Here is a 25,161-nt window from a genome sequence, read left to right on the forward strand (position 1 = left end):
AGACAAGTCCATTCTTCAATGCCTCTTTGATCTTTTTGTATAGTGTGCCCTTCCATGAACTGACCACTGTTGTCATATAGATGGGAAGCAATGACAGGGTTAAGTCAAGCAGGGATCACTTCCAGAAGTGAAAGTGAGGACAAGTTCATTCTCACCATCTGGCAGAGATTGGAGAATGTCAGCCCCAGCAAAATCTGTCTGCTATTTCTCTAAAATAGAAGGGTGGATGAAAAGCAAAAATGTTCTTACAGTAGTATAAAGAATGATGCTCCATTTTTAAAATGAAAGTTATATTTGATTTTATGTAAGAAAAAGAGACTGGATTATTCTATGAAGCTTCATTATTTTGCCTTGACAAATTTCCATACCTAGCTTATTTCTAATAATTCATTGTGTACATAGTCACTTCTGCTCTTGGAAAAGAACTGTGAGAATTACATTATTTCACATAAGACACTATGATAATGACTTTTGTTCTCCGATGACATGATATCCACCGGATTCAGATCAGTGATCCAGAAATGGAAAGTTCTCTGCAGTATTGTCCAGCCTTTTAAATTTCATACGCCAACAACTAATTTAGAGATTTCTTTTTTAAATTAGAATGCTTCAAGTAACTTCTGTATACCTTATTGCTCCTCGATTTTTTCCCTACTCTTCTAGAATATTTATAAAAACAAGCTCCAGATCTATATATGCCTGTGACTAATATATATGCCAATTTAACTATTTTTATTTAGAGCAAGCAAAATACGTGGCTTGATTTCCATTATTCTGCTCTAACTGCAGCTTATTTTTCCTTGAGATAAGAGAAGGAAAATTATATTTGTAATATAGCATTATTTAATTAACTTGTCAAGTTATCCCCTTAATGTTTTTTTTTTTTTTTTGATTTTTTTTTTTTTTTTTTTATAGAGGCATGCTTTATTTATTTGTTTGCTGGTTTGTTTGTTTGTTTTGTTTATACATGCACTGGGTACAGTCAGAAGCGCGGGAGGGTGAGAGAATTCACCAGAGCTAGAGCGGGGAGCAGAGCAGGCAGAAGGACCGAAGTACACTGCTGAGGGGAGCAGCGGGCGGCAGGAGAGGTCTGCGCGCCATGTGGGACCCTCCTCCGGTGGCCGGGGAGCAGCCGGGGATCGAACCGGCGCCGCAGAGGCCGCGCGCAGTTTCGCAACCCAGCGCTCAACCGCTGCGCCACCGGGGAGGCCCCTCCCCTTAATGTTTTATTGAAAATACTTGTATAATATGTTTAGGCTACCCCTAGAATTTTTGGAGTTAAGATACAGATTTAATAAATATAATTTACAAATGTTCCTCAATGATAACATGAGTTGTTGTTTTGCCTCTGATATGTAGTCCTTATTTACTCTAGTCTTGGGAAATCCACACCTACATTCCCTTGGTCATTTATTTCCATACCAGGAGCCACTGCCATCAGAAATTTAGATGGGTCCTTTATTGTATATTTTGTCTGTAGAGAGCTGTTATTCTATGTGCCTAAATTCTCAAGTTCATTCCATTCAAGCAAAAGACATGTTGGCAGGCAGATTGCTCTAAGTTCAAAACAGTTGTTATAAAACATATGTTTTTATTGTACCCCTACTCAACATTGTATCAGTAGAAAGATATACTCTTGTGGAACAGATATGGAAATGGTGCACTTGGACACAATCTCAAATGCAATATTTATTTTTACAAGGATCCAGTTTTTCAGACCTAAATCTGTTTGAAAGCAAAATTAGAAGATCTGAGAGGAAAAAAAAAAAAAAACTTCATTACTCATGGACTTGCTGACTTTGTGAGAAACATTTTACATTCAAGCTCAAAGAAAATAATTTTTCTATGTACATATAAATGAACATGTTTATGTGTGCACATGTAGATACTTGCATATATATTAGTTCAACAGTCAGTTCTGCGTTACATGGGAATTATTTCTAAACAACATTTAGCATATTCCACCAACATTGGTCAAATAATGGCAGTTTGATTTCATATTGCCTACATATTCTAGATCATAGCACAATTCAACAATAATGTTAAGAAAGGTTTTGGACTTCAAACTAATTCAAATTTGTTCTCTAATTCCTATTATGCCTGTCTGCAATCTTTGTTCAATTTCATTCAAGAGTAACAAAGGAAATCGCTAATTATGTCAAATGCTCAAAGAAACATCTTTGATGGAGAATTAAACAAAAGTTGTAGTATTTCATTGAAGAGCAATGTTTTCTCTGACAAGTAAATATTTCAGTTATTAATGCTATTAAACAGGACACCATTTTCCATTTCAAGAACGTCACTTATATCATGTCACTTTTCCTCTTGGCATTTCCATTTCAGAAGTGTTTGCTTTGGTTTGGTCTATTAACATTTTTATTTAAATTGTTGCCAACCTTTTCCAGAGTACAGAGGTATTTGGTAGAGCACCTTAATGAATGGTAAAGGAAAAATTTAAAGACATCTATTTTTAATAATCCTAGAAATTCCAGTCATTCTATACTTTGTCAAGAAACTATATTTACTGTGTCTGGATTAGACCAAAATCTGTTACAACACACACACTCCCAAGTTTTCTATATATAATCATCTTTAAATTAGGTTGTTTACATATTTTAAAATTAGGAATAAAATGTGTGGCAAACTTTGAAAATTATTAATAAGATATGCTTTAAGCTTTATGGTCTTATTGTTTATAGTGATGGGTTTAATGAAGGCAGCTGCCAAGAATTTTCTTGACATAAAGGACTTGGTGGTTATAGTAAGTAGTAATCATCAAACCTAAAATGACAGATTCTTGGAGAAGGAAGTAACGAATCTGCTCTTAATCCTCTAGGTAACACCCTTCAAGGGCAAAAATATTAAACTCCATTCAACTATTTGAGTACCTATTATGTACTGAACATTGATTTAGGTCCCAGGAAAATAGTAATGAATAAAATGGACAATGATCTCATGTCCTCATTTGTTTTATATTCTAGAGAGGAGGATGATGCTAGATTTTGTAAGACCTTTTAGGTCCTACATTCAAGGACATTGTCTTTTTTATTTTAAAGATTTATTTTTATTTATTTATGTATACAATAACTAGGGTGTAGGCCAGAGGTGCCGGGTGGTGAGAGGATTCACCAGAGAGAGAGGGAACAGAAAAGGTGGATCGAATGAAATATACCGCTGAGGGGAGCTGTGGTGAGACAGGAGAGGTCTGCTGCACCATATGGGTTAGCTCCTTGGCCAGGGAGTGAACTTGTACTGTAGAGGCTGGCAACAGCTTGATAGCACTGTGACTTTTACCCCTGTGCCACCAGGGAGGCCCCAGGACACTGGCTTTTATCTAAAGTGAAATGAGAAGCCAACTGCACCATGATATGCCTTAGGTTTTAAAGGATAACTGTGATTTATATTCTGAGAATAGACGTGGGTCAGGGGTGAAGATAAAAGTACGAGTGTGCAATTAGAATGCTGCTGAAAGCATTTTGGATGGGACAGACTAGAGACAGAAAAATGTGTGAACATTGTTGGACTCTAATATATGTTGATGGTAAAGCCAACGGTATTTCCTAATGGAGTATACTGGCAGTATAGGAAAAAGAGAGGGGCAAAGAATGACTCCATCATTTTCATCCTAAAAAATGAGTAAGAATTAAAGTGCTTGTTATCATACAAAAGATATATTTTTATGTAATATGTAAAAAGATATTGATATAGTGACCCGTGTTATAAGATTATTTCAAAGCCATCACTGAAGAGAACTATTGCTACATTTAGTACTTTTAGTCTATGAAATCATAGGGTGAGTTCTCCCCCTTGAGAGACTTTTTTTAGCATTATAATCCCAGACATTGGGAATACAACTCCATGTGTAACCTGAAGACTGCTGAAGACAGAAAACAGAAGGATAAATGTGGACTTTGAAAACCACGTCAACTTGATTGATCTGGACACCAATAAAGACAAAGGAATAAGGAGAGATGTCATGTGGGCAGCAGAAGTCACTGGCAGGTAAGCCTGAGTGAAGAAGAGTGGAAGGAGGTGGCATGGTGGAGATGTAGGCTCCATGAACTTAGAAGAATTTTCAACTTACTGAAGCTCTTTGCCCTCCAAGAAGGAGACTTGGGAAGATTAAGATTTTAATACCATACAATGGTAAGCCAGATAAAAGCTAATATACTATTACCTTTTGATTATATATAATCTAATGTGGTCTGGCCTTATTATAGGAAAATAGGTTTAAATGCTTTGCGATTTTTAGGGCCACCCCGGTGGTGCAGTGGTTGAGCGCTGGGTTGCGAAGCTGCCCGCAGCCTCTGTAGTGACGGTTCTATCCCCGGCTGCTCCCCAGCCACCAGAGGAGGGTCCCACATGGCATGCAGACCTCTCCTGCAGCCCTCTGCTCCCCCCAGCAGTGTACTTCGGTCCTTCTGCCTGCTCTGCTCCCCGCTCTGGCTCTGGTGAATTCTCTCACGCTCCTGCGCTTCTGACTGTTCCCAGTGCTTGTATAAATAAATAAATAAACAAACAAACAAACAAATAAATAAATCTTAAACAAAAAGGAAGGGATTCCTCTTTAAAAAAATATAAATGCTTTGTGATTTTTAGAGTAGATTTTGACATGTTAAATTAAAGAGACCAATAGACTGAAGTGGCTTTTATGTTTTAGTGTAAGTAAATCAACCTTAGCCAATAATGCCTCAAAGGTTAAGAAATCAACATGAAGGACAACCAATCACAAACAGTCCACTAGTATTTCCCAAAGAATACAAAGGTCTAAGCTATAGTCAATCAGATAATTTTCTTGCTGTGCTTCTACCTCGGCTCTATAAGCCTTTCCCCTAACTTCTACCAGTGGAATGGTGCTAACTATCCCTAGTTCGGAATTTCCTGGTTTGAATTCATTTTTGCTCAAATTGACTGTTAAACATTTTAATATGCCATAGTTTGTCATCTTTTAGACATAATTGCCTTTGATGCCACGATAACTTTTTGAAGTAGATAAAACAGGATTATTGTCTCTGTTTTATAGACAAAATAAATAAACAAAATGGAGACATAAAGAAGTTAAGTAGTTGAACAAATATCACAAGAACAATAAACTGTCAAGCAGGTATCATTCTGTCTAGATATAAGACATCAGCCTTACTATCCTACATTGCTATTGTTTTCCATTCTTAACTAATACAGTTGGAAAAGCCAGGAAGAATTAGGCAACTGGTAGCTGTGTATCAATGTAGAGTTAGTCTATAAAGGCATTAAAATGAAAAGTAATTATCAATTTTGCTGTTCTTAACAGAGCACCACATAGTCAAGCTCTTCTCTCCAGATGACGAAAAGCAAGAAAAAAATTAAAATTGCAGCTGGTTAAGACTGGCGATTGAAACAATGTGATTTGCTTTTCATAATATAGTTGTTAACTAAGCTCTTATTATTTCTTGCCCTCATTAGCTTTTAATCATCACTAATTCAATGCCCACACAATGTTTATGAAAATAACCTAGATAATTTTATATTTTGCTAGTATTGGCTGAATTATAATATACATCAGTAATACAGCAGTTTAAGAATGATTTTGACATTATCAAAACATTATTTTCTTTACTAAAGAAAATAAGTTGATTTATTTTCTTACTCAGAATAAATAGCAACAGTAATTGAGTGCATAGGTTTCTTAATTTTGAGCATACAATATCAATACAGTGGCATTTTGACTGTATTGACAGTGGTTTTATAACATGATTAAAATATATCTTATAAACATGATTTATGGGGCCTCCGCTGTGGCACAGCTGGTTGACCGCAGTGCTGTGAAGCTGCCCATAGCCTTCGTGGTGCCTGTTCGATTCCCGGCCAGGGAGATTCCCACATGGTGCGGCAGACTTCTGCCTCACCCACTGCTCCCCTCAGCAGTGTATTTCAGTCCTTCTGCCTATTCTGCTCCCCACTCTGTCTCTGTCTCTGGTGGATTCTCTCACCTTCCTGTGCCTCCAGCCTGTACCCCAGTGCTTGTATGCATAAATAAATCTTTATAAAAAATAAACATGATTTATGTTACTTATGTAGTATTTGCAAATAATTATGTCTTTTAAAAAGCACTTTATAATTTGAATGTATTGGCTACTATAATGTTACTCAAATAAACTGTGAACTGTTTTCATAAATATATATATATATATTTTTTTTGCTTTTATTGGCTGAATTATAATAAACATGTTATACATATAATGTTTTATGAATTTAATAACTTTTTCTAACTGGGTTTTCCTGACAGACAAACTCCTAAAGTAAGGAAGCATTTTACTCTCTGTTCACTTGAATACACTAATAATAGTTAAAGATATTTATTTGCATTATATTTTCCCTTTTTTTTTTTACTTGCTTAAATAAAGCATATACTGGCGAGGGACTTTTCTGCAGAACTATCTTGCTCTTCAAGACATCTGTCTGACTAAGAGACCTAGTTGATTATAGTTTTACTCAGCTTCCAAGACTAGCTGCTCTTAAAGTGTTAAGTAACCTCATTATAATTTATGTGTCTGCCATCTAGTCTCATTACCAGCAACCCTTTGACACCAAACAAGAATATTTCCTGTGCCTGCAATTCCAAGCTTGTGCATTTATTTAGAGGAGACAATTAAATAATATTTAAGCACATCTTATTATAAGAATTAGAACATACAGGTACAATAAATACTTATTTTCCTTTCTATTCTTTTCAGAAAAGGAAGTCTACACTGATTTTAATACTCAATGCTAACACTTCCAGTCACCTAAGCACACATTCTACCATATCTTCTCAAGACCAATAGTCCATGTTCTCAAGATAGGACTTCTGGGTTTGAATTAATCATCATGAGCAACCTAGTCTTGAAACACTGAGTGCATCCTTTTGAGATGATTTGAAAAAGTAGTACTGAAGTGCTAACCATTAGGATGACTGAGTTGAAGTCAAATGCATTTATAAAATAAGTTATAACAACTGGGGGATATTTTAAAATGATAGATTGGTAGACATATTAGGTACAGGCCCTTGCTTGTTAAATTGACTGCAAGGCAGAAAAATGAGAAAAGAGGATGGATGAAAACAATCTAAAAAGAAGAGGTTCAAAGGGACTAGAAGAATTTAAAAGAGACCTGAGAAAAAAGGGGATGACAGCTCTGAATACGTTATTTTTTTTTATGCCTGTTACATAGATTACTATATGAATTCCCTCTGGAGAATGACTGACTATATTATTTCAGTTTTTCTGAAACAATTTAGAAATTATCTCTATGTATCTTTAATAGAATATGGTATGATTATTGGGAAAGTGTGATAGAGAATATGTATTATTATAGTACAGAAACTTGATCTATAAATATTTTACTCAATGAGTACCAAAAAAACCAAGGTTTTTTTGCAGGTAATTATTTTGTATATATGTAAAATTGCATTTGTTTAGATATATTTATTTTACAAAATAAAAAGGACTCAGTCAACTTTTGTGTCTTCAAACAAAGGATTTATTGGAATGCGCAGATCCATCTAGTAAAATGTTTAAGGAAATTAAAAATAGTCCAGAAAATAAATAAAAGTATTGTAACAGGGAGGTCCCCAGGAAAGAGGGAGGTTCCCTGCCCCACCCAAAGGAGGGTGGAGCTGAGCAGGAAGAGGAGAAGCTGCAGAAGAGACTGAGGAAGGAAGCAGGATGGAGCCAGGAGACCTGGAGGAGGCGCATGTTGCCTAGAGACACGTGAAGAAACTGCGCTTGTCTTTTGGTCGTGGACTGGGTGACACAGATGTGGTTGAGACCCGTGGGGAGGTGACAATGGCACCTTTTATCTTGATGTTGATTTTGCTCTTTTCCTTCTGGGCTTGTCTGGTTGTTTCTGACCCTTTTCTGTGGGTCCCCACTGGAAGATGCTTTAGACTTGTGGCAGGTTTTGGGGCCTTGTTCTGGGCCAATCCCATATGGATGGAGTTTTACCCACGAGGGGATGGGTAACTTTGGGTGCTTCATTTAGAAACTAGACTCTTTGCCTTACCTGTATTGTTTCCTAGTTTTATTAAAGTTCCTTCCCATTTAAGTCTCATATGTTTTGTGTTGATGCTGCGGATGGTAGAACCCATTTAGAATAGGTAAGTTTGCAGAGTTTGGGCTGCCCCTCTCCCTGTCCTATAACAGTATCAAGTGTCAGTCTAATATGGTTGTTTTATCTCTGTTTTTCTCATAAAAGACTCTAAGATTAAAATCAAAATCTCATCCAGATAAACTACAATTCTGATCCATATTTACTGCTTATTTTTTATATTAATAAGAATTAGTAAATTTCAAATAAAGCTAACAGGCCAGTGAATATGTGGACATGAACAAATAAGTTAATAAAGCAATGAGTCTACAAGAATAACTGTATTTTTAAATCATGATGAAAAGATCTTTTGAGAAATTTGTGAACAAATAACATGACAACTTAGTACTCTGAATGATTTCTTCAAAGTGAGGATAAAGTTGTATAGTTATAATAAATGCTCTTTAAGACAGTGATGTATTATAGGATCATACCATAGACCATGGCCTTCTTTGCCAACTGCACAGATTTCTTGAATTACTTTAAAAGCTTTTGGCTAAATATATGCTATGTCTGTAGTCTATGGTTACATATTTGAAGCTAACAATTTTTATGATTTTATCTTTTGAGATCCATTTGGTAATTGCAAATGTAATACTGAACAGCAGCCTCTTCAAAACTTCAGATTTAAGGAGCCTCCTGTGCAAACTGAAGATTTCATGGAATATAAAATTATTGTAATTTTAGCATACTTAGAATCTAATGATTAACATTCATGCTGAGAATTTCTTGATGTTGACTAATCTTGACTAATATGTGTCCCTTAGATATGTATATTTTAGCTTTTCTAAATCTTTCTCATTCTTACATTTTTTTAACAATATTTCGTGCACAGCCTCAAGACTATTATATCAGAAACTTTGCATCTGTAGGCATGAGATGGAAACCTTTGAAGATTCTCTTTTAAGGATTTACACTGAGTACGTACACATGGCAAGTTCATGTCTCATAGTTATTTAACTCCAGATTTAAATACTGTTATGATTTCTTTCATAATATATTGGTTCTTGAAGTCTTCATAAATGGAGTCATACAATATGTAGTCTTGTGTCTGATTCTTTTGAAAATGATAGGATTTTCAGATTCATTCATGATGTTGTATTGTTTCAACAGAGTACTGTTTTTTTATTGCTAGGTATCTGAGTAACCCACAATTTTCTTTAAATTTCTTTTAAAGAAATTTAAATTTAATTTAAATTTAAATTTCTGTTAGAAATTAAGGTCCCTTCTAGTTTGAGCCATTATGAATAAAATGATCATGAACATGTTTATTCATGTCTTGTATAACTCTTGAAAAAAATATCTACACTTGGGATTTCTGGGTAGTATGGTTGATATATATCTATTTCTGTAAGAAATTGCCAAGCATTTTTCCAAGTGGTACTGCTGTATTACACCATCACCAGTAAACTATGAGAATATCATTTGCATAAAAAACTGTTAAAATGTGGTATTGAAAGTTTTTTTTTAATTAGGCAATTTATCTTTTTATTATTGAGTTGCATGAGTTCTTTCTTTCTTTCATTTTATTTTTATATTCCCCATACAATTGCAGCCCCCTTATTTTGACCCCAATCACTCCTTTCCCCAGCAACCCCCCCCCCATAGTGTGTCTCTGGTTCATAGTAGTTTGTTGATTTTGATTTTTTCTTTCTTATAGTTATTCTTTTTCCTGGTCCCTTATTTAGGTTTTCTATATACCTGCTATGAGTGAGACCATCCAGTATTTATCTTTTTCTTTCTGGCTTATTTTGCTGAGCATGATCCCTTCCAGCTCCATCCATGTTGCTGCAAATTGCATGTGTTTATCTTTTTTGATTGCTGAGTAATATTCCATTGGGTATATGTACCACATCTTCTTGATCCAGTCATTTATTTTTGGGCATTTGGGTTGTTTCCAAAGCTTAGCTATTGTAAATAGTGCTGCTATAAACATACGGGAGCAGGTGCTCTTTGGAATTAATGTTTCTGTGTCCTTTGTGTAAATACCTAGGAGTGGAATTGCTGGATCATATGGAAGCTCTATCTTTAGTAGGTTGGGGAATCTCCACGCAGCTTTCCATAGTGATTGGACCAGTTTGCACTCCCACCAGCAGTGCAGCAGAGTTCCTTTTTCTCCACAACCTCGCCAACATTTGTTATTGCTAGTTTACAGTATGAGTGTACAGTATAGTTTACAGTATATGAGTTTTCTCACATGCATTTTGCTATTTTAATGCAACTGTAAATGTTATTTATTTTTCATTCTCTTTCAGATAATTTGTCATTAGAGAAATGAGTATTTTATTAAAGAACAAAGCAAACCATTCAAATACAACCTATCAACACACATACAAAATTCCTTAGGTTATCACTTATAAAGAGAAACAAAGAAAACAAAAGGATTATTTATATAATTTATCAAAGATAAACATGCCAATAGATATTAAAGTTATCACAGTACTTATATTAAAAAAGATGGATTCCTTTTTCTTTAATCCATAAAATTTGCCTGTTTGGATTAATTTCATTGTTCATAAGAAAATCCTACATAAAATCCATTTCGTGTAGGGTAAAATTATTATTGAAGTTGCTTTGTAGATTATAGATTGTTAACTGATGACATTGTGATGGCTTTTAAGCAAACACATGAAAGAGCAGACAGGAAAAAAAATAACAATTACTTCATTAGAGTAAGTTTCTTTTTTTTTTTTAATGGATGGTATATTGTACTATATCAGTGAGGCTGTGTAAATGAAATTTTACCTAACCTTCTAAGACTCACTAATAGTTTTTTTAGAATAATGATCATTCTTTTGAGTACTATATAGGTCTGGTATCCAATATACTAATCACAAAGTCATAGACAAAAATTAACTCAGTTAAAATTATTTTAAGAATGTGACATTAGGGCCTCCCTATTGGAGGCAAGGGGTTAAGTCTCAGTACTATGAAGCTGTAGGCAGCCACCACAGCAACATTTGATCCTCCACAGGGGAGCTAACCCACATGGCACAGCAGTTCTCTGCTGTCTTGCCTGCTTCTCCCCTAAGCAGTGTATTTCATTTAATCTGCCTGTTCTGCTCCCCACTCTATCTCTGGTGAATCCTCTCATCAGTCCCTGCACCTCTGGCCTACACCCTACCTCTTGAATACATAAATATTAAAAAAAGAATGTGACATTAATTATGACGGTGTGAATAAATTCAAGATAACTTTGCTAATATCTCAAATTGTTTACACTGTTCCTTGGCTATTTAGTTCAAATATTTAAATCCATCTGCATTCTGAAATTCAGGTTTTAACCAGAATCTCACTAAGATTTCCCTTGATATCTAGACTTAAATAAAAAGGAATTTACAAATATTCAGTGATACTGAATAGAAAACCTTGTAAAACAGTAATAAACAGGAGAGATTGCTTAGTTTTAACACAAAGCAAAGACTTGTAAACCTAGGACATAGATAAACCTGCCAACAGAATCACAATTTTAAACACAAGACTTTATTGAAGTGGTAAATTAGTGTAAGATAAGGTTTTAAATTAGTTTATTAGTCTTTATGGTCACTTCAGTTAACTTCTAGTAGCAGAAGGAGCAGAAAAGAAGATAAATTAAGTAGAATATACTGAAAAGAGTTAGAATTCATAGTGAACAAGAACATGTGGAGGATGTCTCCCCCTAAAGAACTAAAGATAAAAGCAAGAAAACAAAAACTATTTCCTGTATCATGAAAGACAAGTAAGTAGAATATTTTAAAGCTAGTGTTACTTTTTTATTTTACAGCAAGCAGAAAGCAGCTTCTTTAACTATTCTACACTAAATTTTTCAACAACAAAGAGAGAAAAAGAACCAACAGCTATTTTAATTCTAGCACCATTCCAACATGCTCTACCACTTATCATTTTTGTTAATATTATAGATTAATTGAATTATCCCAAAATTCCTAGCTTAAAATCTATACTTTGATGTGTCTGTATCTGGAGGGTAGGCCTTTAATAAATAATAAAAACTAACCCTAGTCTGCTAAGATGCCATAACAAAGTAACAGACTGAGTAGGTGGCTAAAGAGACAAAAGAAAAAAAAAATTATATCATCATCATCATAGTTATTAATTTCATGGTATTTATATATAAATCAAAAGAAAAAAGTATTAACATCTCTGCTGTTTGAAATTCTGATCTCTTATAACACAAGCATTTTATTCAATTATTTCTGGGGGTCTAAAACACATCATATGTTTTGTTTTTATCATTGAAGAGTTAAGACATTGTCAGGCAGAATGAAAACTAGCATTGTGGGAGGCCTCCCTGGTGGCGCAAGGGGTTAAGATGCCATCTATGCAACTTTCTGCAGCCCCTGCAGCACGAGTTCCTTCCCAACCAGGGAGCTGCCCACATGATACATCAGACCTCTCCTGCCTTGCCTGCTGCTCCCCTCAGCAGTGTGTTTCAGTGGATCTGCCTGTTTTGTTCCCCACTTTGTCTCTGGTGAATCCTTTCACCTCCCCGCACCACTGGCCTATACCCCAGTTCTTGTATGCATAAATAAATCTTTGGAAAACAAAAGAAAACTAGCACTGTGTCAGTCAGTAACAATTGCACAATATGATGGCTGCTGTAGCTATCATAGTCAGTATACTTCCATGCAGAGGGAAGGAGCAGAAGTATTACAAAATTGCACTTGATTTGAGCAAAGAAATGGACATGGACATCAGTGTGCATGATTTGAAAAGAAGCATTGGTACTTAAGTCACAGAGGAGTCTGTTCATATGATCTAAGTCTTGAACATTGAAAAGACAGATGGTTAAATTCCATGAGGATTCTGAGTACATTAAAACTTTTGGGCACCTTTTTACAATACATGCTTCTAAATTAAACTGATGGCATTGTTTCTTTCCTGTGAATGCCAGTATACCATGTATTCCACTCAAACATATATTTTAGTTATTATTGTATATCTCAGGTTCATGGTAAAATCATTAGATCCTGGGAAACAGGGGCATTTCATCCACTTATTGTGTGCTCTACAACACCTAAATCGATGTCATGCAAAGTTGGGCTTTCCATAAACATTTATCATGTAATAGAGCTCTGCCGCAGACTAGAGGTTTTCACTATGAAGTCAAACTGCAATCTGTTTCTAGGCTCAATGTTCTAATGAATATAGTTGAATTGTGGGCCTCCCTGGTGGCCCAAGGGGTTAAGCACCACACTGTGAAGCAATCTGCAGCCTCTGCAGCATGAGTTAGATCCCTCTGATCCCCCACCAGCCAGGGAGCAACCCACATGGTGCAGCAGACCTTTCCTGACTCACCAGCTGCTCCCCTCAGCAGTGTACTTTGGTCAATCTGCCTGTTCTGTTCCCCACTGTCTCTGGTGAATCCTCTCACCCCCACATCTCTGGCCTGCACCCCTGCTCTTGTATGTATAAATAAATAAATCTTTAAAAAAAGAATACAGTTGAATTAAGATGTGTAGTTTTAATTTTCTGATGTACAGTTCTGGTACTGTATAAAAATTAAAACATAATTCAAAATAACACCTCTAAAGCAAATATACGTGCTGTTTTCTCAGACTTAAAAAATAAAACTACTGTCAATCCTGTTGACAATTTTACAATATCAATATAATTATCTGGTTTTGATGAGGCTTGCCAGCTTCTGGCAGGTGCTTCAAAAGTACCAGTTAAGCAGAATATAGTTAGATTGAATAGTTTCATATGTATAAATGCTTCAGGCTTCAAAAAAATAACTTCTTAGAAATTTCATCACTATTTACTTGAGACTTATAGGCACTGAATAATACACAAAGGATCAAATCCTGTTTTTCGAAAGGCTGAATCAATACTTTCTATGCAAGATAATTTAAAAAAAATAAGGATGAAACAAATACAAACACACACAAAGAAAAGTGGGGGAGAAGAGTGGAAGGGGAGAGAGGAGAGGGAGGGCGAAAGATTTGTGCCATATCCTAATGTTCAGAACAAATATTTGAGGAGAGAAATCTTAATTTTAATTTCATAGCTTATTTTGCATGCAAGCTTGTGTTTTATCAACTGATACTACTAACCTGCACAGTCTTTTTTTGTGTGTGCATTTAATAGTCAGTGGTGATTGTTTTTGAGAAAGGTTAATTTGGAAAAAAGTGTCTTATGAAAGAACTCATATTCCTTATTCTTTTAGGAAACCTAGGCATTCCATTTATCTTATACAACATTCTATAGTCCTCAGTAGAGTGAAAAGCAAATAAATGATAACACTCAAGTGCTTGTAAATGAGAGCATGGATAGTGCAAATCTATGATGCTCCTTAACCATCAATACTAGATTAAATTAAATTCACCATTTTTAAAAAAATAAAATCCTGGAGCAACAAATAGAGTGAAAAGTAACAGTAAGAAAGAGAAAAGTCAAATCACAGACTTGGAGAAAAATGACCAATAAATAGCAAAGATTTTTATCCAGAATAGGTAAAGAACATTTACAAATTGATAAATGTTCCTTATATATGTTTTTTTTTAAGATAATTTTTTGATGTCACTTTTTTTAAAGATTTATTTATTTATCTATACATGAACAGGGATATAGGCCAGAGGTGCGGGAGGGTAAGTATTCACCAGAGACAGAGTGGGGAACAGAACAGGCAGACTAATGAAATACACTGCTGAAGGGAGCAGTGGGCATGACAGGAGAGGTCTGCTATGCCATGTGGGACCCTTGCCAGCTGGCCTGCCAGCCGGGATCGAACTAGTACTGCTGAGGCTATGGACAGTTTCACAGCACTGCGCTCAACCACCTGCACCATCAGGGGAGGCCCAACATATGTTCTTTTTTTCAACTAGGCAAAGTGTTTAAATAAGCCTTTGCAGGTAGATATCTGGATGCACAATAAGAATGAGTATTTGAGAAGGTTCAACATTATTAATGATCAGAGACATTAAACTCCAAAAGATACCACCAGCACCCATGAGAATAATTCCTAATATTGGTGATATCATGGAATAACTGGGACAATCATACATCACTGGTGATAACTTTTACATGTACTTTGAATAAGTCTTTGGCAATATCTACTTTGACTAATGTGTAACTTAGCAATTCTGCTCCTAGATAAATACCCAAGAAATGAGAGCACCATTATACGAAGACAAGAGCATAATCAGAGCAACTATAATCATTATGGCTAAAAACTAGAAATAATCATGCAAATCAAATCATCCACCCACTATAAAAGGAAAATTAGGAAATTAATAACTGAATTATTAATAACTGAATTTCTTTGGCACTATGTGGATGATATTTTTTAATTAAAAATAATTTTTAAGAATTTTAAATTATTTCACTATAAATTTTACATATGAAGTATATAGTACAAGAAGTACATGAAGCTTCAGAGAAAATAATTATATTAATTAGGAGGTTGGTGTTTTCACAAAGAAAAGAGGTCATTTGTAATTTGAAAATATATATTTATATTCAAAATGTGTAGGCCTATTTATACAAATGTTAATGTTTATTTTATAGTGTTTGAAATTAATTTTTAATACTAAAACAAAAGCTAGTTTTAAATGAACTACCATTTTTGTCTGTAAAAGTAATGGTAGCACAAAAGGAACAGAAAAACATATCAAAATAGTATTAAAATTACCAGACAGAATCAACATTTGTAAGAGGCTTGGTTCTTACCCCCTATTTACAATTCAGTGGGCAAAAAATTGCTAGATTATTGCTACATACAGAAAAATTGATTTTTTAGTTATGTGTTATAACTTAGAAAAAAACAAAGCATGTTTTGAGATTTTTTAAAAAACTATTATGAAATTTCCCAATAATCACAAAAGAAAGGGGAGCAGTACAATGAACACATAGCCACCCTCTTTTTCTTATTCTTTAAACAATTTAAAGTCATTTCATGAATCCAAAGTAAAACCTATTATCACTAGTCATGGATTTAAATTCATTAGAAATTTCTGACTCTTTAAGAGATTCATTCTTTCACTCAGGACAGTATATTCAAATTTGGTATACTAACCTCAGGATAATGGCTTCTTAATGGCAAGGGTTTAATTGTCTTCATTTCAAAATCAAAGACAGAATATCAAACTGGAGGGAAGGCTCCAAAGGCATTCATTTTTTCCAGTGCAACTGGGTGATTGACTCTACTTGGTGGTCTAGAAGCTGTTGCAGAATGACTGACACATGTAACAGCATGGGTAAGTCATAATGATCATTATGCTAAGTAGAGGAAGCCATACACAAAGGCCTACATATTGTGGGATACAATTTCACTCTCTTTGTTTTTTTTCTTATGGAATTCTGAGTGACAAAACTATGAGGACAAAATCATATCAATGATAGCCAGGAACCAAAATAAATTTAATGCAAGTTAATATAATGGCCCAATTTGGGGTGTATATCGTTATTGTGGTGTTATCTACATGATTACATAAATTTGTAAAATTTCATCAAGCTGTAGAAGAAGGGAGAATTTTCTTTATGTAATTAATATCTCCATTCATCCTATAAGTCAAATTTAACTAAAAAGAATATCTATACCAAACACCGATAAACCCAGTACACTGGGACATTGATTTTCCTTCACTGGGGTGCTACATTATTCATGGAATAGAACAGATATTTGATTTAGTGCAAACATTTTATATTTTTGTTTTTTGTCAAGCTTATAATACACTGCAAGATCTTATATATGTATCCTATATATGCCCAGTTTTTAATTCTTTAATTATTCATTAATATATTTATAGCCACTGCATGAACTTAGCAAGATCATTAGAATATGCATAGTATTATGGGAGAGTAATTTCATACAGCCTCTAGCCATTCACAATTTAGTTGGTACGCTTTCTTTACAAAATGTTATTGTTCTATGGATAAAAGTCATTTTGAATCTTTTTTTGGTTTGGTTTGTACCGCATTATATGAAACGTGATTTGTTTACAACCTAAACAAACTGATGAATATAAGGAAATTGAAGCCCGTTAAAATATCTTTACATTGAAAGTGAAGTTACATATTGTCCAAACATTATAATTATTTTTTAAAAAGAAACATTTTAAATCTTTCCTTGATATGCCACAAATATTAAATTATTTCAATTAAATCATATAGATAAGTAGGGTTTTGTTTCATTCAGTTTTCTTTTATATTTTTAAGACTGTTTATATATCTTATAAAGTATGATATCAGGGTCCTCCCTGGTGGTGCAAGAGGTTGAGATGCAACCTATGAAGATATCCGCAGCCACTGCAGCATGAGCTTGATCCCTGGACTGCCAGGGAGCATCCCACATGGCGCGCAGGCCTCTCCTGATTCACCCGCTGCTCCCCTCAGCAGTGTATTTCAGTGGATCTACCTGTTCTGTTCCCCACTCTGTCTCTGATGAATCCTCTCATCCCCCACACCTCTGGCCTGTACCCCAGTTCTTGTATGCATAAATAAATAAATCTTTAAAAAATAAAGTATGATATCAAATTCTTACATAATTCCAATTTTTAAAAAATTGTATATACTATTATTAGTTTGAACCTGTGATGGTTCACCGTTCTTAACTGAATATGGAACAAACTACACACTCTCAACTTAAAGATATTTTCTTTCAATACAGACTCCAGTTCATTTTTTAGTTTATAATTATTTTCAACTATAGAAAAATAAAAGCTTCCTCTCCAAAAATAAAGAGGCATACCCACCGTATTATTATTCTGTATTGGGAAACTTTGCTATACTTTCAGAAAATTAGGTTTAAATTGTAAAATATATTGCAGTTATGTTACAAGATGTGCAATTCTCAGACATTTCTAAAGAGTTGATATTTCTAAAGAGTTGATATTTCTATAGATTTGATATATCTTACATTTTGTATTTAACTATTTCAATGATAATATATTTTCAGACTCCCCAAATAGAAAAACTGTAACACAGAAGGAAAAGACATAATTTTTAAACTAAAACTCAATTTCCAGGTACTTGAATACATACTTTCTTCTCCTTATCACCCACCTATTCAGAAATAACTTCCCAAGGGAGATATATGCCCTTCATTTTCCTTTTTGACTTTTTTCCAGGCAGGTAAAAGTCAGAAAATTTGAAGCAGTAAACAGAAGAAGAGGAATTCACTTACGGATCTGGATATAATTTAAAGCATGCACACTGGAGTTTGACTGATATTAAATATACAGATCTTACATAATGTCTTCTGACACTACATATGGAAATGTCAATGAAAATTATAAAACTAGGAAATATTTTACGAAAGTAATAAAATGTTAGTTTGCATTACATTTCAATCACAAATTACCCAATATACTTTTATTATCTTTTTTTCTAGCACAGTTTCTGTGATACTCATTGGAAACTCTCTGGGCATCTAAAGGTCATTTGTATATACACAGATAGCCATCGGAACTGGGAAGAAACCACCCCCAGTGGTGTCATGATTGTTTCAATTCTGAGAAATAGCATATATAATTTTTCACTGTAGAAAAGTTATTAAATGAAGGGGAAAATATAAAAGTGTGAACTCTACTAATTAAAAGGAAAAATGTTCTGCAAAATTCTGTGAAAGAGGTCAAAAGTGGCTGAATTAAAAACAGGATTCTTGTGACATTTTCACAAACTACATTTTTTTACAAGTTACTTTGTAGAAAAATACATGCTTCCTTTCATAAATATTTTTCAAGAAATGTTTTCTAAACATTTTAATTTCAGTTATCATGACTTTGTAGGAATTAGACACAGAACTTGCTTTTGGATGTTGATAACGTATTTGAAAAAAGCACTTGTTTCAAACTTACTCAAAGCATGAAGGGCAGGGAAAAAATTGAATATTCCACAAAATCAAGATTTTCAGAATTAGAAATGAGAGCTAAATTTAATTTTTAAGAAATAAGCTTACTCTTGTAGCAGGTGAAAATTTCAGAATAGAAGGAATTAGTTGAAGAGATATTGACAAAAAATCTCCAATAAATCATTCCCTAAAAATTTTCCATGTTTTTTAATACAAAACAAAAAAAAAGAAATGAAAATATTAATAAATGCCAAACTACGGGGGGGGATTTTTTGCATACCCATTTTGTAAACAATAAAATAAAAAATAATTCATCTTACCTCTGCTACCAGTTGCTGAAGAGAAGGTGAAGCTACAGAATGTAGATCTGAGTTGCCTCTTATTGGATTATGGAGACTAACATAAGCCACAACATTTCTCTGCAGAACTTTCTTGAAATCCTAAAACACAAAAAATTAAATGTCTTAAGTGAAAATAAAAATAGATCCAACTTGTTCAGTTACATGTTAAATAATAACCAATTCCTAGTAAAAATCATTACAATTGTTTAAGTACTTTTTCAAAAAGCAATCCCATATTGGTAAATAGAGAATAAAAAAAGTCATAAAAGGATTTTAAATAAGTGTGGTGAATAGTTACTTATAATACACAATGATATATTTTAGTGTGTTCTTGACAAAAAAAATCAAATTTTAAGAGATGTTCTTAAATGGTTAACATAATATTGAATTCAACATCAAAATAATATAATTTGAATATTAGCTTTAATGACAGCACTTAATTTTGTAGCTACTGAATTAGAGAACAGACATAGGTAAACTAAAACCAATCCTTTCCTTTGAATCAATGAAGCACTTTTTTTTTTTTTTTTTTTTTTTTTTTTTTTTACGTTTCAAGTAGCTATTTATTTATTTTTTTTTTTTTTTTTTTATAAATTTTATTGTTATATTCCCCATACAATTGCAGCCCCCCATTCTGACCCCAATCCCTCCCCTCCCGCCCCCGCCCCCCTAAAAGTGTCTCTGGTTCATAGTTTTTTGTTGATTTTGATTTTCACTTTCTTATAGTTATTCATTTTCCTGGTCCCTTATTTAAGTTTTCTAGATTCCTGCTATGAGTGAGACCATCCGGTATTTTTCTTTTTCTTTTTGGCTTATTTCGCTGAGCATGATCCCTTCCAGCGCCATCCATGTTGCAGCAAATTGCATGTGTTTATCTTTTTTGAATGCTGAGTAATATTCCATGGTATATATGTACCACATCTTCTTGATCCAGTCATCTATTTTTGGGCATTTGGGTTGTTTCCAAAGCTTAGCTATTGTAAACAGTGCTGCTATAAACATAGGGGTGCAGGTGTTCTTTGGAATTGATGTTTCTGTGTCCTTTGGGTAAATACCTAGGAGTGGAATTGCTGGGTCATATGGAAGCTCTATGTTTAGTAGGTCCAGAAATCTCCACACAGCTTTCCACAGTGGTTGGACCAGTTTGCACTCCCACCAACAGTGCAGAAGAGTTCCTTTTTCTCCACACCCTCGCCAACATTTGTTGTTGCTAGTTTTTTTAATATGTGCCATTCTCACTGGTGTAAGATGGTATCTCATGGTAGTTTTGATTTGCATTTCCCTGATGACAAGTGATGTTGAACATTTTTTCATATGCCTGTTGGCCATTTGCATTTCCTCTTCAGAGAAGTTTCTTTTAAGCTCTTCTGCCCATTTTTTGACTGGATTATTTTCTTTGTTGTTGTTGAGACTCATCAGCTCTTTGCAGATTTTTGTGATCAGTCCTTTATCATTAGTGTTGGGTGCAAAAATGTTCTCCCAGTTGGTGGGGTTTCTCTTTGTTTTTGTTATTGTCTCTTTTGCTGTGCAAAAGCTCTTTAATTTGATATAGTCCCAGCTGTTTATCTTTGCCTTCACTATCACAGCTTTGGGTGATGTGTCTGTAAAGATGTCTTTGATGTGCAAATCACGTAGTGTTTCGCCTATATTTCCTTCTATATATTTTATGGTTTCAGGTCTTATGTCTAGTTCTTTAATCCATTTTGAGTTGATTTTTGTGTATGGTGTGAGGTGGTGGTCAAGCTTCATTCTTTTGCATGTAGCGACCCAGTTTTCCCAGCACCATTTATTGAACAAACTTTCTTTGCTCCAATGCATAGTCTTTGCTCCTTTGTCAAAGATTAGTTGACCATAAACCTGTGGGTTTATTTCTGGATTTTCTATTCGATTCCATTGGTCTGTATGTCTGTTCTTGTTCCAATACCATGCGGTTTTGATGATTATGGCTTTGTAGTATAGTTTGAAGTCTGGGAGTCTGATGCCTCCATTCCCTTCTTTTTTTTTCAGGAGAGCTTTGGCTATTCGGGGTTTTTTGTGATTCCATATGAATTTCATCAATAATTGTTCTATTTCTTTGAAGAATGACATTGAAATTTTGATTGGAATAGCATTGAATCTGTATATTGCTTTTGGAAGGATGGCCATTTTAATAATGTTTATTCTTCCAATCCATGAGCAGGGGATGTCTCTCCATTTCTTTGTGTCTTCTTCTATTTCTTTTAACAGTGTTTTATAGTTTTCTTTGTATAGGTCCTTTACCTCTTTTGTTAGATTTATTCCCAAATATTTGATTTTTTTTGTTTCAATAACAAAAGGGATGGTCTTTTTGATTTCTTCTTCTTCAGATTTATTGTTTGTGTATAGGAAGGCTACTGACTTTTGCGTGTTGATTTTGTATCCTGCCACTTTACTGAACTGATTGATGAGTTGAATTAGCTTTTCTGTGGAGTTTTTGGGGTTCTCTATGTATAATATCATATCGTCTGCAAATAGTGATAGTTTGACTTCTTCTTTTCCTATTTGGATTCCTTGGATGTCTTTCTCTTGTCTTATTGCCCTGGCTAGGACTTCCAGTATTATATTGAAAAGCAATGGTGAGAGTGGACATCCTTGTCTTGTTCCAGATCTTAATGGAATTGCTTTCAGCTTTTCACCATTGAGAATGATACTGGCTGTTGGCTTGTCATAGATGGCCTTTATGATGTTGAGGTATGTTCCTTGTATCCCAAGAATTTCAAGGGCTTTTATCATGAATGGGTGTTGCACTTTGTCGAAAGCTTTCTCAGCATCTATTGATATTATCATATGGTTTTTATATTTCTTTTTGTTGATGTGTTGGATAACGTTGATTGATTTTCGGATGTTAAACCATCCTTGTGCCCCTGGAATGAATCCAACTTGGTCGTGGTGAATTATCTTATGGATACATTGTTGGATTCTGATAGCTAAAATTTTATTGAGGATTTTTGCATCAGTGTTCATTAGGGAGATTGGCCTGTAGTTTTCCTTTTTTGTGTTGTCCTTGTTCGGTTTTGGTATTAGTGTAATGTTGGCTTCATAGAACGTGTTTGGTATTGTCCCTTCCTTCTCAATTTTTTGGAAGAGTTTGTGAAGGATAGGCACTAATTCGTCTCTGAATGTTTGGTAGAATTCATTTGTAAATCCATCAGGTCCTGGGCTTTTGTTTTTGGGGAGGTTTTTGATTACCATTTCAATTTCGCTAATTGTAATTGGTCTGTTTAGGTGTTCTATTTCTTCTTTATCTAGCTTTGGGTGATGGTAGAGTTGTAGGAATTTGTCCATCTCCTCTAGATTGTTAAACTTGTTTCCATATAACTGTTCATAGTAGTTACTGATTATTCTTTTGATTTCTGCTGTGTCCGTTGTGATTTCTCCTCTTTCATTGATGATCCTGTTTATTTGTGCTTTCTCCCTTTTTTCCTTTGTGAGCCTGGCTAGGGGTTTGTCTATTTTATTGATTTTTTCAAAGAACCAGCTCTTGGTTTCATTGATCTTTTGGATTGTTTTTTTAGTTTCAATTTCATTTATTTCTGCTTTGGTTTTTATTATTTCTTTTCTTCTACTGGTTTTGGGGTTTTTTTGTTGTTCTTTTTCTAGATCTTTGAGCTTCGAGATTAGGTTGTTTCTTTGCGTTCTTTCTTGTTTCTTGATGTGAGCTTCTATTGCTATATATTTTCCTCTTATTACTGCTTTTGCTGCATCCCATACATTTAGGATATTGGTGTCCTCCTTGTCGTTCAATTCAAAAAATTTTTTAATTTCTTCTTTGATCTCCTCATTAGTCCAATGGTCTTCCAGTAGTGTGGTTTTTAATCTCCATGAGGTAGGAAAGTTCCTTGCCTTCTTTTTATGGTTTATTTCTAGTTTGATGCCTTCATGGTCAGAAAAGATGGTTGATATGATTTCAATCTTGGTGTATCTGTTGATGTTTGTCTTGTGCCCCAGTATGTGATCGATCCTGGAGAATGATCCGTGTGCGCTTGAGAAAAATGTGTACTCCATTTTTTTGGGGTTTAGTGTTCTATAGATGTCTGTTAAGCCCAATTGCTCTAGGTCTTTATTTAGAGCTTTGGTTTCTTTACTTATTTTTTGTCTTGTTGATCTATCCATTGTTGATAGTGGTGTGTTAAAGTCTCCCACTACGTATGTGTTTTCTCTGATGTCTGTTTTCAGAGAGGACAACAGTTGTCTGATATATTTTGGTGCTCCTTCGTTTGGTGAGTATATGTTAATGAGTGTTATTTCTTCTTGAAGTATTGTCCCCTTGATCATAATGTAGTGACCATTGGGGTCTCTTTTTATCTTTTTGAGTTTGAAATCTGTTTTATCTGATATAAGTATAGCTGTTCCTGCTTTCTTTTTTGGTCCATTTGCTTGTAGGATTGTTTTCCATCCTTTAACTTTGAGCCTATTTTTATCTTTTGTAGCTAAATGTGTTTCCTGGAGACAGCAAAAGGTTGGGTTTTGTTTCTTAATCCAGGCTGCAACTCTGTGTCTTTTTATTGAAGAGTTTAGTCCATTTACATTTAGAGTTAATATTGATATGTTAACATCTGTATTTGCCATTGTGTTTGTCTTTCCTTTGATTTTATTTATTTATTCTTTTAATAACTTTTTTTTTTTTTTTGGCCTTCTTTCATTGTTATTCGTCCCTCTGAGGTTCTGGCTTTAGGACTCCTTGTAGTATTTTTTGGAGTGGGGGTTTAGTTGCAATGAAATTCCGGAGTTTCTGTTTGTCTGGGAAGGTCCATATTCTTTCTTCAAAGAGGAAGGAGAGCTTTGCGGGATAGAGTATTCTTGGTTGGCATCTGTTTTCTTGGAGTCTGTTGACTATGTCCCTCCACTCTCTCCTTGCCCGTAGTGTTTCTTCGGAGAAGTCTGATGTCAGCCTGATTGGTTTTCCTTTGAATGTTATCTGTTTCTTCCCTCTTGCCAGCTTCATTATTTTTTCCTTGTCCTGGATTCTTGGGAGCTTTACTATTATGTGTCTTGCTGTATTTTTCCTTTCGTCGTGGAAGTTTGGTGTTCTTCTTGCTTCTTGTATATCAATTTTCAGCTCCTTCTTCACATTTGGGAAGTTCTCTTCAATTATCTCTTTGAATATTTTCTCTGTTCCTGCATCTCTCTCCTCTCCTCAATGAAGCACTTTTTTCATGAAATATCTTTTTAAGCAAAATGGGACATAATACAGTTGTATTCCTGTACATACTCTCTGAAAGAAGACCTGATGCATTTCACACACATTAGCAGGATATAATGATTCAGTAGAATAGTCTTTATACTTTCTTGCAAAACCCAATGTCCCCTAAACTGAAGATCACTATATTTATTCACAAGGTATCACTAAAAATTCCTTCTGTTATTTTCCTTCTTTTCATGCATAAATGTTTAATGAGTAATTATCTCATTAGCATTTCTACAGAAATGTTCTAAAAATTGTATTACTTCATTTCTCAAGAACTATCAGATGGACGATTGCAAGGACTTATATATCTAGCAAATTTATAATGTTACTTCTATTTTATGTTGAAAATTCAGCTATACCTCTATAAAAGAGATGAAAATAAAATTCACTAAAATTAATAAGTATTTTGGGCCTCCCTGGTGGCAGAAGCTTTCTGCAGGCACTGCAGCACTGATTTGATCCCCGTTCCTGGCCAGGGAGCTGACCCACATGGCACAGCAGACCTCTCCTGTCTTGCCTGCTGCTCCCCTCAGTAGTGTATTTCATTCAGCATGCCTGTTCTGCTCCCCATTGTTTCTGGTGAGTCCTCTCGCCCTCCCGCACCACTGGCCTACACCCCAGCTCTTGCAGACATAAATAAATATATCTTTAAATGATCAGAAATGTTGAACTTTAAGTACTCTGCTTTATACTTAGTATACTTTTAAAAAGTCTATTGTTAGAGA

The 25,161-nt window shown here is 34.5% G+C and overlaps 1 protein-coding gene across 1 annotated transcript in view; it reads right to left on the reverse strand.

Moving 5' to 3' along the window:
* The window catches only part of NAALADL2 (N-acetylated alpha-linked acidic dipeptidase like 2), an 881,821-nt gene that overhangs the window by 281,970 nt on the left and 574,690 nt on the right, over positions 1-25,161 (reverse strand). Inside the window, exon 9 of the mRNA XM_084231106.1 lies at positions 19,210-19,329. Within this exon, the coding sequence (XP_084087232.1) occupies positions 19,210-19,329 (120 nt within the window). The remainder of the gene's footprint in view (positions 1-19,209; positions 19,330-25,161) is intronic.

The sequence above is a fragment of the Talpa europaea genome (assembly GCF_964194135.1).
Source record: "Talpa europaea genome assembly, chromosome: 4".
NCBI classification, from domain to species: domain Eukaryota; kingdom Metazoa; phylum Chordata; class Mammalia; order Eulipotyphla; family Talpidae; genus Talpa; species Talpa europaea.